The sequence below is a fragment of the Hylaeus anthracinus genome, unplaced genomic scaffold (assembly GCF_026225885.1).
Source record: "Hylaeus anthracinus isolate JK02 unplaced genomic scaffold, UHH_iyHylAnth1.0_haploid 11985, whole genome shotgun sequence".
Lineage (NCBI taxonomy): Eukaryota > Metazoa > Arthropoda > Insecta > Hymenoptera > Colletidae > Hylaeus > Hylaeus anthracinus.
In genome coordinates, this window is record NW_026534333.1 from 8,665,347 (window position 1) to 8,681,133 (window position 15,787).

At 40.6% G+C, this 15,787-nt stretch overlaps 1 protein-coding gene and 1 long non-coding RNA gene across 5 annotated transcripts in view; both read right to left on the reverse strand.

Annotated features, from left to right (window-relative positions):
• The window catches only part of LOC128887178 (MAGUK p55 subfamily member 2), a 31,495-nt gene that overhangs the window by 12,939 nt on the left and 2,769 nt on the right, over positions 1–15,787 (reverse strand). For 2 of the 4 annotated variants that reach the window (XM_054142783.1, XM_054142781.1), the window contains exon 2: positions 10,276–10,391. In XM_054142783.1, coding sequence (XP_053998758.1) covers positions 10,276–10,391 — 116 coding nt within the window. Of the gene's footprint in view, positions 1–3,860; positions 4,147–10,275; positions 10,392–12,503; positions 13,632–15,787 lie in introns of those variants that run through there. The other 2 variants (XM_054142782.1, XM_054142784.1) reach the window with 2 other exon arrangements.
• On the reverse strand, positions 5,417–6,073 carry LOC128887197 (uncharacterized). Its single transcript, XR_008459978.1, has 2 exons — positions 5,742–6,073; positions 5,417–5,584 (listed from the first exon to the last, which is right to left on the reverse strand). It is a non-coding gene; the product is annotated as an uncharacterized LOC128887197 (long non-coding RNA).

The window sequence follows — 15,787 nt, forward strand, 5'->3', positions numbered from 1 at the left end:
CGCGGCGAACAATCTTTCGTATACTGTGGAGAATGACGTCGAAGAAGGCCAACCTTCGCAATAATCAAGAAAATATTATAACGAACGTTAATAAATTCGTTCGGTTTTATTTTGTTTCCTCAAAATTTTCTTAGGCTCCTCCATTCCTCGTTCAATAAAATTCACATTTTGAATTACGAACTAGAGAATGAATTACGACAAGAATTTATGAATTCGTTTGCTCTTATTTTATGTTGTTTCCCCAAGCCTATATTTCTTACAACGAATAATAAATACCCAACAGTTTCACCGTTCCACTTTCAAATAAAATTCAGATCTAAAATGACAAACAGCGGAATATACTCCACAAATGGACACCTAAGTATCTATTATTCAATTAAAATTTTCTCTATGATAAAGTTATAAAAGAATTCACGGCAATCGCGATGAATCATCATTGAATCATTCGCGTCGATGCATGTGCACCGCAGATGGACGAGCTATTTTCACTATTCGACGTTGCACCATCGACTATGGGCAACGCCGAGCGACGCTGTTGAAACCGCCTCGAAAGATCGTCGATCTTCGGAAACTGGGATCAAAGGGATCTCTGACGTGTGATTTCTGATCTCTCGGCCCTCTGCCCACGCGATTCGACCGCGGACATGCATTATAAATCAGCGTTCGACACGCGACATCAAAGAACGCGGCTGAATCGTGTTTCCCTTGAAAGCTGAGGAAACGGAACACGATTTAGCGAGATAGACCGCGGAAAGATAACTCGGATCACTCGGCCTGCGAATAAAATTAGACCCGTATCCGTGTCAGTTACTCCGAGCATCTTTTCAATCGTTTTTGTATTTCTTAAAATAGAGAAATAGTTGAACTGGTATCGATCTCTGACATTTGTTGATCTTCAGTTGGTATAATGCATCACTGAACATTTTATACGATAAATATTTACTCGAGATTAGAGTGGCAGACAAGCACGATGTTCGTTTTCTTCGATGGGAAAGGAGATACATTTAATTTTTTTTTGCTGTAGAACACTATAACTTTGTCTTCTCAATTGAATTCTATTTTATCCTCAACCATGCGTTATCCTCCTTTCTTAAAGAATGAACACAGGCAAAATATAAAAAGATTCGTATACGTTTCTATGAAAAATTTATGAGTAGCCGCATGTTTGACCATGCATTACTAACAAAGGAACACTTTCATTGCAATATAAATTGTGGAATATGAAATAAAGTTTTTCGTGTTTGTTTTACTTGAACTCACATCTGAAAAGTATCACAGTTAATCGATGCCTAATAATACGAAATGCGTCTCCTATCAATAAAGACCTTTCCAAGCAGAGTGAACATAAAAGTGTTTCATTTACAGATATATCACGTTTATGGATACCAACGTGTATGCAAGAACATTGAACAGTAGTCGATATGAACAACTATAAGAATTAGATAGTCAAGCATAAAATATTAAAATTGCACCGATATATTCAAGAATATTGCTCGGATCTAATCGAGGAGCTTTGATGTACAATAGAGTGACTCGGTGACTGTTTGCATAAGAATTCAGGTATTGCTCCATATGTCGCAAGGCGGCCATTATCATGGGCATCAATTACACCACATTTGTCACGGGAACAACACCAGAACAGCCGGTGTTCAACGGACGTTGCGGTATATAATGAATTCCTCCGCTCTTCTGTGACGTCCCTGAAACCACTCACAAAACACGCGAAGATCGTCGCAACCGAGGGAAAAAATATCAACAGTCATTCCCTCGTTACCTGTGTCAGCAATGAGACGTTTCATCATGCAGGCACTGTACATATAGCGTTTCCCAAACATTTACAGACACATGTCACGTCTCAAAATTCATTAAGAATAATATAATGTTTAACCAGTTGGCTGTTTAAGCAGTCGGAAAGCTCTATTAATCGTTTTAATACATTATTAAAAAAATAAAAATACTTTTGGTACCATTCTTAACCAAACTTCAAATGAGAGGTGATTTTTAGGTGTTCACCCCACCAAAATACAGTATTCAAAATTGTGATGTCAGAAGGGTGGACGTAAGAGTTTGTTTATTTTATTTTCTCAACTACTACTAAAAAATTAATATTTTTGACGTAATGCAGTTTGAGAAACGCTGCGATAGAAGTGCATAGAGCTGCATAGAACTCGCCAATGTTTCTCGTACTCGAACGACCTGGAGTGAAAATCAATAAATCCGTGACGCAGTGCACTTTGACGATAACAACTGTCCCATCGGTAGAGTAATCTCGTTATATCATAGAGAAAAAATTGTTGAACAATCGTCACGTGTTTCCTGCTTGTAAGAGAGATCACCTTGGTGGCATCGAGATCGAATATTATTGGGACGATCGTGGAACGCGAGGTTAGGCTTCCTTCGACACACGAGAAACCTTTCTCCAAGAGAATTCGAGGACACGACTTGAAAAGACCATATTGGCTGATCCATGCTCCAAAATTACGAAGACTGCACACGCGAAGACCAATGATCCACGGATATTATTCATTGGAGGAGAGGAATGGGATCATTCTTAATTTGTTATCTTGAAGTATCAATATTTTTCTACAATTTCGTTGAGGCTTAAATATTTTATTCGTTAATATTGAACGTATTCTTTGAGTTTCATACAATAAAAAAATAAATACTATTATTTTCATTCGAGCAAATCGAAGAGGAAACACCAGTAACTAAAGAGGTGAAGTAACGCGCACTTTCTCTTCTTGAGTAAAAACGAGAACCACTCAGAAGTTAGGCTACTTAGCTATTTATCCGATTTGCTCCGACTTTTTACTCCTTTCTTCCTTTGAATGTCATCGAGGGCAAGTGAACGAGTGTTCAAAATTGCCTGTTCAAAAAGCCCTGAAGTTACTCCAATTTTTAGCAAAAATTTACCACACTACGAAACACTAAGAGCTCAAGAGGACCATCAATGCTTCTTCTCCTTGATTCTAAATAAACAAAAGTACTCGGGTACTTGCCAGAAACCCTAACCTTGCTCCAATTTTTAGCTTGAATGTACTATCCATAAGACACCGAAAGCTAGAGAAATGAATCAAGTCAACCCTTTTTCTTGAGTACAGATTAAATCCACTCTCATTTGAAATAAAAATCCACAAAACACCGAGCTCAAGGGACCAACCAATTAGTGCTTTCTCTCCTCGAGTATAGCTAAAGTCAAGCACCCCTCGAAAGCTCCCAACACTGCAATTTTTAACTTGAACCCACTATCCACGAGAGATCAAGAGCCAAAGAGACCAACCAGCTCGCCCTTTTTATACCCGAGTGTAGCTAAAGGTAACTAGACGAGGGCCTCTCAGCAGCAGCTCACTTCAACGTTTAGCAAAACTCCGCCATCCAGCACCAGAAGCTTCAGCGATCAACTGAACCGAAGTCACGCTTTCTCTCCTTGACTGAAGTCAAACGCAAGACGTAGAACACTCCCCAGGAGTCCTGAGTCCACTCTGATCGGGAACAAAAATCCACAAGACACCAGGATCCATCGAGAACCAAATTTCTCTCCTAGAACGAACACACCTGAACCGGAATACCTGAGTACCACTGAAAAGTCAGACACGACTCCGACTTGGACCAGGTGCGCCATCCTCGAGGCACCAGGTGCCGAGGAAGCCAACGATCGACAGAATTTTCGATTCCTCTCCGTCGCACGTGCCAGAACCGTGACAACGGTGTCCTCAGGATGCGTCAGGGCTGCACTAGCGTTTGGATACTCCGATCCAGTGCGTATCAGACTCCTCCAGAGGACGAGAAGAGGTCATGGATGGAAACGAGGAGGCTGTTTCCGTGGAATCGAGAGTCAAAGATCACGATTCCTGACTTACGTTGGGCTTGGAGAAACGTTGGAGCCCAGAGGTCGCCCGCCTCCTCAGGTAGGACGCCCCTTTTTGGAGAACGAGTCGGACGTCCAGGAACGACTGCTGGCGGTCTGGTCGAGCGTCGGCTGCCCGATTCGGTGTATTATCGATCAGACAGGGCCGTCGGCGTGCACTCGGTGGGTTTACGTCGGGGTAAACGGCACCCAGATTCTGACTAAAGGAGCTTTTCGAACGCGACACGACGTGTGTTGCTGCTTAGGTAAGCGGCGTCAGAAAACTGCCGCGCCTACTGACGTTTCTTTCGTCCCCACCTAACAGAACAGGCCGTTCGTTCAGGCTGTCTGACTGAAACAGGTGGGGGCCCTTCTTCGGATGGTATGCAACACTCCGCTACGGTTGCGCGCAGGGCCGTCTACCGAACTATTTCCGGCGGGGCCCACCTTCGAATGGAACTGCAATTTTTTGCGCGAGTTAAGTCTTTACGAGAGTGAACCAAATCGTAAGTAGATAGAATAGCAGCAGGATAAAATTGCAAGAATTTTAAACGATATTTTAGTTTCATGTAGATTAAAGAGGTTCTTGAACTGTTTGCCATGGCGTCTCGAGCAGGTGTGACGAACCTGACATGGCATCCTGGGGCATTTCAAATTATATGGAAAACGTACTTTCGTTACTTGTAAGGGGATGTGTTTAACATTCATTTATTTGTGTTTATTTTCATTTTATTTATTTTACTTTCATACAGCATATTTTTATTTATTGTATTACATTTTATTTCTGTCACTTAAGAATATACGTATAATGAACGTGGTAAAGATGATTAACTGTTCTGTAATCAAACAAACATTTCTCTAATTTCACTTCTTAATACGAGGAACAAGATACGTGATTTATTCAACAAAAAGAATATTCACATCTGACTTGTGACCTTACGATTATGAAACATGAAATAAAATCAGTAAGTCATTTTCTTTCGTTCTACGACAACATTAGCCGCACTAGGGAATGCATTATACTTTCATTAAAGTTTTCAACACCTTCCGTATCATTATCTGCGACGAAAAAGATAACACGTCTAAACGGGTGTAAGCGTGTAAACGCAAACGTGCCTTGTTGCAAGGAATGTTAAATATCTTAGGTATACCATCTAAAGGCAGAGAGGGGGGATGCCGTAGTACTCGAGCATTCCGATTGCGTACAACATTCTTGTATGAAAACGCTCGCACCTTTCACAGCCTTTCTTTTCCTTCAAAGTCGCTTCATCTGTTCCATTGGGGTTAACGTTGAGAATAAATAGCGACAGGTGTGGTTGATCCAGGAGAATTATAAGCGTGTTGGGAGGCAATTCAATGAATATATTAGGGAAGGTATAAAAACTTGTTGCAGTCATCGACACCGATCCGTACGTCGATCTCGAGACATGAGCAGACCCTTCTCAAGATACACAACTATCCGTTACGTGATACAACAGGATTGTATAGCTCCAACGTTAAAGGATATCGTCGATGGAAGGTTAGTGAGCTTTAGGTCAATGAAAATCGACGGAAATTTCAAAGTCAACAGTTGCTATTTTTTTCTCCATCTCTACGATCATTATCAGTCACAGTGCAAGTGGAGAAATATATATTTGGTCAATATAATTTCTTATATTATTAAATTACTCGATATTCTGTTTCTGCTTGGAGACGTCATCAGGTGTACATTTTTCTTTTAGTTACGTAATACACTTCCTAAGAAAGAGTACACTCATTTAACATAAAATATTGCGATAAATTTAATTGATTAATATTTATATGCATTACAGACGTAGCAATATCATGTGAAAATGAATAATTTCATTCATGTATTGCCTTTTTAATTATTATAAAAATTATACAACTCATTTACCTTATGATACCGTCACGAATTGTATTTATTAATATTTATCTGCATTTCAGGAGGAGCAACAGTGTCTGTAAAAATGAATAGTTTCATTCACCTGTTGCCTTTTGAATGATCTAAAATATTGCACATCACTCGAACGCGTGTCGAAACCTTTTGACCCTCATCTATACATTCCAGCATGTATTGCAGCTCTCCAGAAAATTTGTAATTAAAGTTACCAACCCACTAATAAATCTCAGATTTTCCGAGTGGCTCGAAAATCCACATTTCAGCCCAGGGGGTTTGCGTGCTGGATCCGTCACTGTCACTTACACGCGCCTGAATGTCGCACACGCGCTCATTACAAGCCCGTTGGAATTACATCGGTGCTCCGTACACGCGAGAGTACACGCAACACGACGGCCTCGCGATTTCTGCCAGCGCGCGACGAACGATGACTCCTATCCGCTCGAAGAGCGGAGACGTCGCCTGCGACCCGTTTAATTGTCAGAGTTCTCCGAGGTCAGAACCAATTGGTGGATATCTGGAGAAGCGGCAACGATTTGTCAATCTAGGGTCCCTCGATTATTCACGATCCTCGGCCAGACCTAACCCCGACTTCCTGCGATTCTGCTCGCATTTCCTCGACGCGTGAACCGCCATTCTTCTCTGGGTCGGTTCTTGAGGACTTCCGGTTCGTTGGTACATCACGCGAGGCTTCACAGGGGATGTCGTTGCTTCCCTTCTCAGCGGAAATCGTACACTTTGGAAATGTTACTTTGAAGGTTTCAGGTGAGGCTTCGCTATCTTTCAACGAAGTCTCCTTTGATGTGTTTAATCCTATTAATGTGAATTTTCCTATTACTCGAACGACCTCTCTCTCCTCAATTAACCCAAATGAACCACGTTCTGTCGCGCTATTAAGACTAGTCAAACAAATGTGCCGTAAATCCTTATTCTTTCAACTCGCTAGATCTCTACACTTAAATGGTCCATATAGAAACATTGTAGCAAATATAAAATTTTCCTAAAATAGTACATATTTAAATAAAAAATTGTTGTATTCGCTTATTTTTATATATACAGCCAGTTATATAATATCCAACCATTATCTGAACTACTAAATATTACAGGCAAATCTAGGCAGAATAGGTCATTCCCTAATCCTGAATGTGTACAGCGACGCACCTGTAGTGTCAACGAAAGGCTTCACGATGCTTCGATAAACTAAAAATCCATTTATTATACTCACAAAGTGATCGAGTAAAACTCTTTCTACGTCACCACTAAGCATTCAAACCACCCTAATGGGATCAAGATTCCCACCAATGTAATTAGGAGAACCAAAGACAGTAGTCGTTTCTGGGACTCACGGATATCAAAACAGTCCCGTTTCTTTCACAAACTCAGTGTCAAATTTCTCGTTCCAAGAGTCAATAGCCTAATTTCCCGGGTCTGACGGGCAGTTTTCACGGCTGTTTTCATGGGATTTCAGTGAAAACACCAACACCCTGCCGCGTCTGTCATCGATTTCCATTGTTAACCGAGCGTCGGACCGGAAACGGACGCCGACTCCTTAACGACTTTTCGACACCAGACTTCTACCTGCTGGCTCCGAAAGAAGAAGATGGAATGCGGGCCCAAGAGACGGAGAGTAGGGGAAACGCACGATCGGGCCCCAATGGCAAGGAGTGAGGGAAACGATCGGGGCCCAACGTCTCGCAGGAAACGGTCGCTGCGTGCAACCGATCGGGACGAGATAATTCCAAGCGGTTTAAAACTCTGCCTGCGAGTTTTTGAGTCTCGGCCAGATTGGAGACGAGGCTCCAAGAAACAGATAACCCGAAGAGTCATTTTCTGGTGGTCAAAAGTGTTGGAATGCATTCATGGAGAACCTGAGGCGATGAAATTGGTAGTTAAAATTCTTCTTTTATATTTTACATGGAATTTGAGAAATTCCTGCATTATGTTACTAAACATATATAATGTTAAGGTTGTATCAAAAAATTGAATATTATAAGTATACAACCTACAACATAATGAATAAGTTCCAAAAGGTAAACGCTGGAATTAAAAAGCCTATAAATAGGCTTCCGTCAGATTAGTGTTACAATTGTATACAAAATGACATTAACAATAACATTAAAAAGATACAACTTTATTTTCATTTCAGGAGTCTGTTAGAACATTTAGTTTATCGAAGAGGTCCATAAAAAATGTTCTTTATCGTTAATGAAAACGCGAAGTTTGTGGAACACTGTGTTATATAACGATGACGAAAGAAAAAGTGACGCGGACGGCGTCGCGTCACGGAGGAATCCTGGCGGCGTCGTACAACCGACGCTAATACTTTCGTCGAAGGCCGAAGAGGCGTTGTTACAATTTCCACGTGAAATGTGTGTCGTGACCGAAATACTGCGTCAATGTGGTCGGTGCGGAGGCGTGCGATGCAAAGCACCACGTGTGACACAAAGAAATAACGCGAGCGCGGTTTCCGAAAAATTCGCGTTCACCTCTGTTTTCCCACTCGCTCGGACATTTCAGCGCTACGGGACACTTTCTGAAATACTTACTAAAAAAATTTCTCGGTACAGTTCCCGAAGATTGTTTGTTCAGCGTAAACAACTCGTTTTTGGGTACGTGAATAGCGGGGATCGTTTCACGGAATAGAAAGTGGTTATAAAAATTCCTCTGTATGTTTCTACAGGAAAGAGCATAAACTTTTAAATTAGAAGTGTCCAAGAAACATCTAAAATGTCACTTCTAATATGAAAGTTTCTAATAAATATTGTATCTGGTTTTAAATGTCTGGGGAAGGAATTTTAATGAATTGAATCTTTAACAAATTCTTTTAAAATGAACTGGTTTTCGAAGAAATCACTACAGCTTCGATTCCCCACTCCTTCCAAGAAACTTAAGCATCACTTAGAACTCGAACTTTAAAGATTAAAATGCTATTTAATATTTCATTCATTTATTTACAATTTATTCCTAAATATATTACTGCGTAATAAATTTTAATCAATTGTATAATCACCATCGTTGAATATCATTTGTTTCCATTTAGTAGACAAATTAAAACTTGCTACATGCAGGTGGTTCCCATAAAACATGATTATTCGTTACCTCTAGCGGAAGTTATATACGAATCAACCTAATATTACACTTCAAAATTATTTTTATCTCTCCATCAACCTAAATAAATAAATGATAACTAGTGAGATCTCCCGAATGGGTTCCTAAAGAAATTTATCTCTGTTACAGGTGAGTCTTGAAGGATGAAGGGGTTCAACGACACCAGAACTTTTTTGTAAGTTGGCCAGGACTCACGCGTGGCTGCGTCGTTTTTCGTTCTAGCGTGGTGAATTCACGCGATGGCGGACACTTCACGTGCCGACGCAGAATCGAGTGAATAAGAAGGATCTCTCTCGTAAAATCGTGTGATCGTAGTAAACACGTGGCGCGTGCATGTGTCCTGGCTTCTGTATGCACATCGCGCATGACCAATGTGACTATAGTTTGTTTATTCGCCCCTGCCAGACACGATGCACCGACAATTGCACTTGTAATTAATCGAGCTGAATATTCGCGAGGGAAAGTTCAAATGGGAAGCGTTTAATGAAAGCCAAATTGATTCAAGGTCTTCTTCAGGTTATCGTATCTTAAAGAAGCACGCTTTTCCTTTTTTCAACGTTTGAAGTTGCACGAGTTGCTTAGAGTATAAGCGATAGACTGAATATCATTGGATGCTTGATATGTTGTAAATATCATGAAAGATTTTGACATCTTTGCAAAAGTAAATTGTATTACACGAAAAATCAGGTTTCAGAAACGATCAGAGTAAGAGTGTGCTTGCTGTACATTGAAATCACCGTCATTGTTTCACAGATATTAACACCGGTCTCGAGTTAACTCGTGTTTTGATGTCCAAACGTAGCACTTGCATTATGTATTTCAATTTATGAAACCCAGAGCGGTGTAGAATATTGCAAAAGCTTTGCGAATGCATTTGTGACGAGTATATATACAAAAATACACAAGGATATGCTCGAATGCATAGATATATTGAATATAAATTTAGAAGACAAAATATACTACAATTTAAGTTTCTCTTCTTTATCTGTGCGTATAAAAATATGAATTTACATAAACATCTAATCATCAACATTTAATTAACAATAATCGTAATAAACACTGTGTCATTTTTAACAGATTAACCTGTCTGGTCCTAGATTTATTTCTTCAGATAAAATAAAATAACCAACAATGAGATTGTTTCTTTACGAAAACGGTAAATTAATAAAATTGTTCATACTGCTCTCCTATAGAAAACACGATGGCCTTGAGCTCCAAGGCCAAAGGTGCAATAACTCATCCACCATGGCATCGTTCCACGTTAAAAAATAAATCTTCCATAATTCCAATAAATTCACTATTTTAATTTGAACCTTTGGAAACTGATCAAAAACGGCCATGGCGCATGGTGCGTCCTGATCTTTCGAAACGCGTACGCAAGGGATGATGTAACCGTGGATGGAAGAGTCTGACGTTTACTCACCTTCACCAAAGACGTGACGACCGGGCTGTCCAGGAGACCCTTGAGGAATAGCAGATCCGTGTCGTCGGCCACCTTGCCCAGCTCCTCCAGGTTGTCGCGTACGTGCATGAAGGCGGCTGGAACAGTGACCACGCACTTTTCCATAACACTGTGCGACTATCCGCGACGGCGAGGGGCAACGACACTACCGGTTCGTGGCGTCGGGACGAGGGCGTAAAAGAGGGAACGACCGACAAGGGGAGGCCGGGTGTGGCCATCTTCCTGGCGGATCAATATTCGGCTAGCTACAGGTGGCTGAGGCAGAGCACGAGGACCTTTCGGTGGAAAAATCGAATACCAGGAGGTCGCTAAACTTCAAACGTCCCCCATCACAATCCCCTCCGCCACAACAGTGTGTTTTATGAAGCGCCAGCCTCGGGGCGCGACATACAAGTCCTTTGGAAGAATTGTGAGAGCGTACATTTCATACAGCCACGTGTTTCCTACCCCTGGATCAGTCTTTTGCAGGCTGTGGCCCAGATGTGGTTTATGGGTATGCAAAGTAACCTTCATCCAACTCTGTCAGGCGATTGTGATTTTGGTTGCCTGAGCAATTTGTGGTTTCTCTCGAGTTATTACTGGGTTCTGAATGGATCAAAGTCTTGAATTGCGGAACTCAAGTGAAGCATCTCGAAGTTCCATGGGAAAATGATGCGGAAACAATGAAGAAACCATCAAGACCCTCCTAACCACCGAAGTGAGGTTTGCCTCGATTGCAGGTAATTTAACAAAATGTTACATTTCTGAAGGATCATCGAAGAACTATTAAATTTCTCTAATGTCTTGCAATACTTTACGTAATTCAGAATTACGATAGAAATGTGAACCTTTTTCCAGGATTGAAAAAGAAATCAAATTATTCTTTATCATTCTGCAACCTGCTGCTTCGTTACCCAGATAGAAGCAATTAAAGTTTACCGATGTAACTCATGGCGCGCGCCAGTTGAAGTCCAGTCAGCTGATTGTACATCTGCATATGCGCGTACTGGTTCACACTCCACACGCGCGAAAACTCTAACTGCTCGTATTTCAACGACGAAGTCTCGGATTACAAAACTCTTAACAAAAGACTATTCTATTCATATTAGCACGAGAAAATGATGTATGAAGGTTCTATATTTCTGCTAGGATTAATTTATATTTAAAATAGTTCCTCTTTACAATTTTGACGAAGTAGAGGATAAACAGATACACGATACATCGATGACAATTAGGCTAGAGACTGATATAGAGCAAGCTCAAGGACGAAGAAATTATTCAAATTATCACAGTGGTAACGCTGGCTGCTTAGAGATGTTCACAACTCACCGAACTAATTAGAGCTACGTTGAAGATTGACATCGTTAAGCTTTGCTATAGCTTCTCACTCTTCTTCGAGCTCGTTACATACTTTCCTCCTAACCTGGTTGAAATTTGCTCAAAAAAAATCTTTCTATGCAATTTTGAGCACCGCAGTGCAAATTGTTGGTGTATTTTACCTAATGTTTAACTTTCAGAGACACACGCACGGCTCTCGAGGTTCGAGTGCTCGCGATAATTTGTTAGCCACTTGAACATATGACGATAAGCGACGTCGTCGACGAGCCGTTTGCATGATGAATGCGTTACGAAGGTATCGATGCAACGTGGTGCATAAGGCTGCATAGAGGAGTATAGCGAACGCGTATCGTCTGTCCAGAACGCCTCGACCTATTTCCCACTAGTTTGAAACCACAGAAAACGTACTTGAAGTAACTGTACTTAGAGAAACCTAACCTTCTGGTATATTTTCAGGAGAAACGGAAAATTTAATTAAACGTTAAACTTATCGCAAGACCTCTTTCGTTGTCCTTCCTTTTCCTTTCTCTTTGAAAGCAGTCCTCCGTTCTAGTCTCCAATGTTAGATATTTAATATATATATTTTGTTGTGTTATGATATGTCACGATGCTTTATGTCGTGATTTATTGTGTAATGATGTGTTTTGTTGTGTTATGGTGTTTTATGTTATGTATTATACATATAATATATTATATATAGGGCGAGGCATATTATTAGGCAGAATTAAGTGTTTAGAGGGAACGTGCCAACCATATACAGCATTTGATGTTAGCCAAATTTTAAGCAACTTGTTCTTCCATACTATTCAATTTAAATAAAACTCAAATAGTGAAGGATCACAATTCTAGATGTGCTCAAATTTGATTTTTACCATTTTCCATGTGATACAGTTTGATTCCATTCATGGCATCGATGCTGGCCAACAACCGCCGATCCTCTATCTTTTCCTTTCTTCCGAAGAAAACCATCTTGATGTCCCTTATCGCACAACGGAATCACAAACCACTCCCCTTCGTCGACCAACAAGTCACAATTCTCGTATTCGGTATCTTTCACTCAAGATTCACATAATCCCTGATAAACTCTGTCCTGGTTTCACCTTTTCGAGTCTCCATCTACCTCGTATCTTCAGCTAAAATGTGTTTCTACCTTCTCATCCGTTAGATACAAATTTGTATTCGAATCCTGACTCGTAGATTTAAATTGGTCTTCAAGTCCTCATCCAGTTCCTCAGTTAAAAATTCGAACACGGTGTCTTCTAGCTGTCCTCTAGGTGTCTTCAGTCTGTCGCCAGAGAACTCGAAAGTCAGTCTCGCGAGGACTTCCACTTCTTTTCTTTTTACTTCACCTATTTATTTTTATCCTACTTCTATAGTGCAATAGTTCCTAACAGTAGAAAATCTTTTATCCTTGTCCCAGTCACAGTCACACTTACAACTTTCTATTTTATTTTTACTTCCTTCTCCTATTCGACATTTTTACTTCGCTTCTTCGATCAAGTTGCTTCGAAGAGTAGGAAAGCCTTTATCTTTGTCACAGTCGCAGTCACAAAGTCTCGAAATTAACACTTCTCCTTTTCTTTCGACTTCCTCTGTTCAATGTCTTTACTTCACTTCTTCAGTCAAGTTGCTTCGAAAAGTAGAAAAGTCTGTATCTTCACCACAATCACGAAGTCTCGAAGGACCCGACACTTTGCATTTTATTTTTCTCTACTTCTTTGATTTAACCACCCCGTTGCAGTTTCACAGCCCGCTTGTTTTTCATTATCTCGAATCACTTGCCACGGAAGACGTTGGATCCTCGAGTCAGAAGCTGGATCGGTGTTTGTTGTCGGAGCAAACAGGTCGACAGAACTTTCTTTGGGGAGCGTGCGCAGCCTGTTCCACGACGACGCGTCGCGGTGAATGGAAACGTTGTGTTACACCTGCTTGGGTCTGTGGGCCCTCGACTCCGCCAGGGGACTGAAAGCGACACCCTGTGGAAGTGACGGGACAACAGAGGCGTGCTAGGCCCACGTCACGCTGCTTCCCTCGACGACTACGAATTTTTTCAAATTGCTAGCGCCGCAGAAAACTATTTCAAGCAATTTCTTTCGTACTGTGACTCTAGGCTCTTTCATAATTTATTCTTCAAACCGAAACCTTCAGAAATTAGAGACTTTCAATTATTTGTTGGACTTCTTCCTAGAGCTATTTGTATTTTAATGAGAGCGTCTGAAGAGGTTCAGAATATAATTTACTTTGCTTGAAGTAAACACGAATTTGAATAGTATAAAAATCGGTTCGTTTTTGTATTACTATTATATTAACTTGAGGAGGATTTCGATAAAAGCCTAAAGCGTTTACTTGCATGCATGTTTTACAGGAAATGGTAATAAATTATCTTTCAAGTATTCTATACGCTTTGATTAATTCGAATACTTATTTTAATAGCAGATTCCATTATTTAAGATGACGTTAAAAGTAAAGGTGAACGGAGCTGTCAGTATTCTCGAACACCTTGAGAAACGACACTGTGATGATTTGGACATTAGCTGCAATCAAGGCGTCATCTTAACTGCGGAGAAAGCGTTCTTCCTTTTCTTACGACAGTTTCTCGTTTAATGCTTTCATTTCCTCCGTGTTTACCACTCGTGGTTTCACGATTGACGCATCTCTGTAGTTATGGACATCACGTGTGATTGTCGAACAGAGATCTTCAGCTTCCACTGTTTGATTGATCACGATTCATATAGAAAATCATGTTCACAAATGATACCTCAGGAAGTTCATTCGATTGGACGTCCCAAAGCCCATAATTTTCTTCTTAATTTCAAATTGAAGATTAACCAATCTTAGCAACATAAAATCTACCAATTTCTTTCACGATAGAACAAATGTTATAAATCCTAAACTGCTAGATTAATGATCGTGAGTAAATCTAACTGAAGTGTCCCCTCGCAACTCAGAATGAGACACACTTCAAATAATTATCGTTTCCACTAAAAAGACATCTTTCAAATTTTCGCGAAAAGTGATTATCCCCACATCGAAACAAGCCTAAACGTCCATCGAATATCATTTGGCGTTGACTATTTTTATGGCTAGAATTTCGCGCGTCAAAAGTGAGGATCTCCGAATAATTGGAACGGAACGCGTGCTGTCGTCGCCACAGAACGATCAGAACTGACGTTCCAAGAGATTTCGGAGCACGGGAGATCAAAGAGAGAGAGAGAGAGAGAGAGGGAGAGAGAGAGAGAGTAGGCTATTCTTATTTTTCCAGACGAGACAGAGGGAACGAGAGTGTCAGAGGGAGGAGGTGAAACGCACAAGGAAACGTAAGCACCATCGGCTGAAAACTGGCTACGAGAATCCGAGGCTTCGGACGAAGGATTCGGAAACCAACCAGCTGGTTCCTGGGAAGCGGGAGGAAGGGATCCATAGGCGAAAAGAAAAGAAATACCAAGCAGTCGCGAAGATACAGCGTCGAGACGCCCAGACGTCTGTCCGAGGACGTCACTTCTGAGTGCTTCTTTCGAAACTAGTATTTTTCCCATTCACGTTTGACTGGTACTGCAACGAAAATGGATTCCAACGGGAAGTATTTGGAAATAGAACTTGAAGAGTATGTGGAATGAGTGAATGTAAACATGACTTACGAGGGGACCACCGAACACGATACCAATGGATTTTTATGAATCTCAGGTATGTTATAGAAGTACCTTCCCTAAGTACGAAGTTAAGGAAATTTATGCACTAAGGCACAGTTCCCGAAAAAATCGATGTTAAAGTTTTACGCGCGATATATATACTTTATATACCAATAACTTTGCCCAGTTATGGTTAAGTTCGTACTTAAGACACTTCTACAATATACCTGAGATTCATCAAAATCCAGTGGTACCATGTTTGATGGCCCCCCTGTTAGGAATAATCTTGAAAAATAGGAGGTAATAGTAAGTGGAGGTAACGTATTGTTTCAAAATAGTTTGAAATCATTGGTACTATTTTTACTTTAATTGAGGCTTGAAATAGACAGGAGTCTGGCAGTGGTTGAAAATAGAAGTGAAAATTGAAGGAGAATATGTGGAATGTGTGAATGTGTTATATTTGGAGGCCATGGTAGCAAATAATACGAGCTGTAAGTCTAAGCACTAAACGTAATCAAATTAAAGTA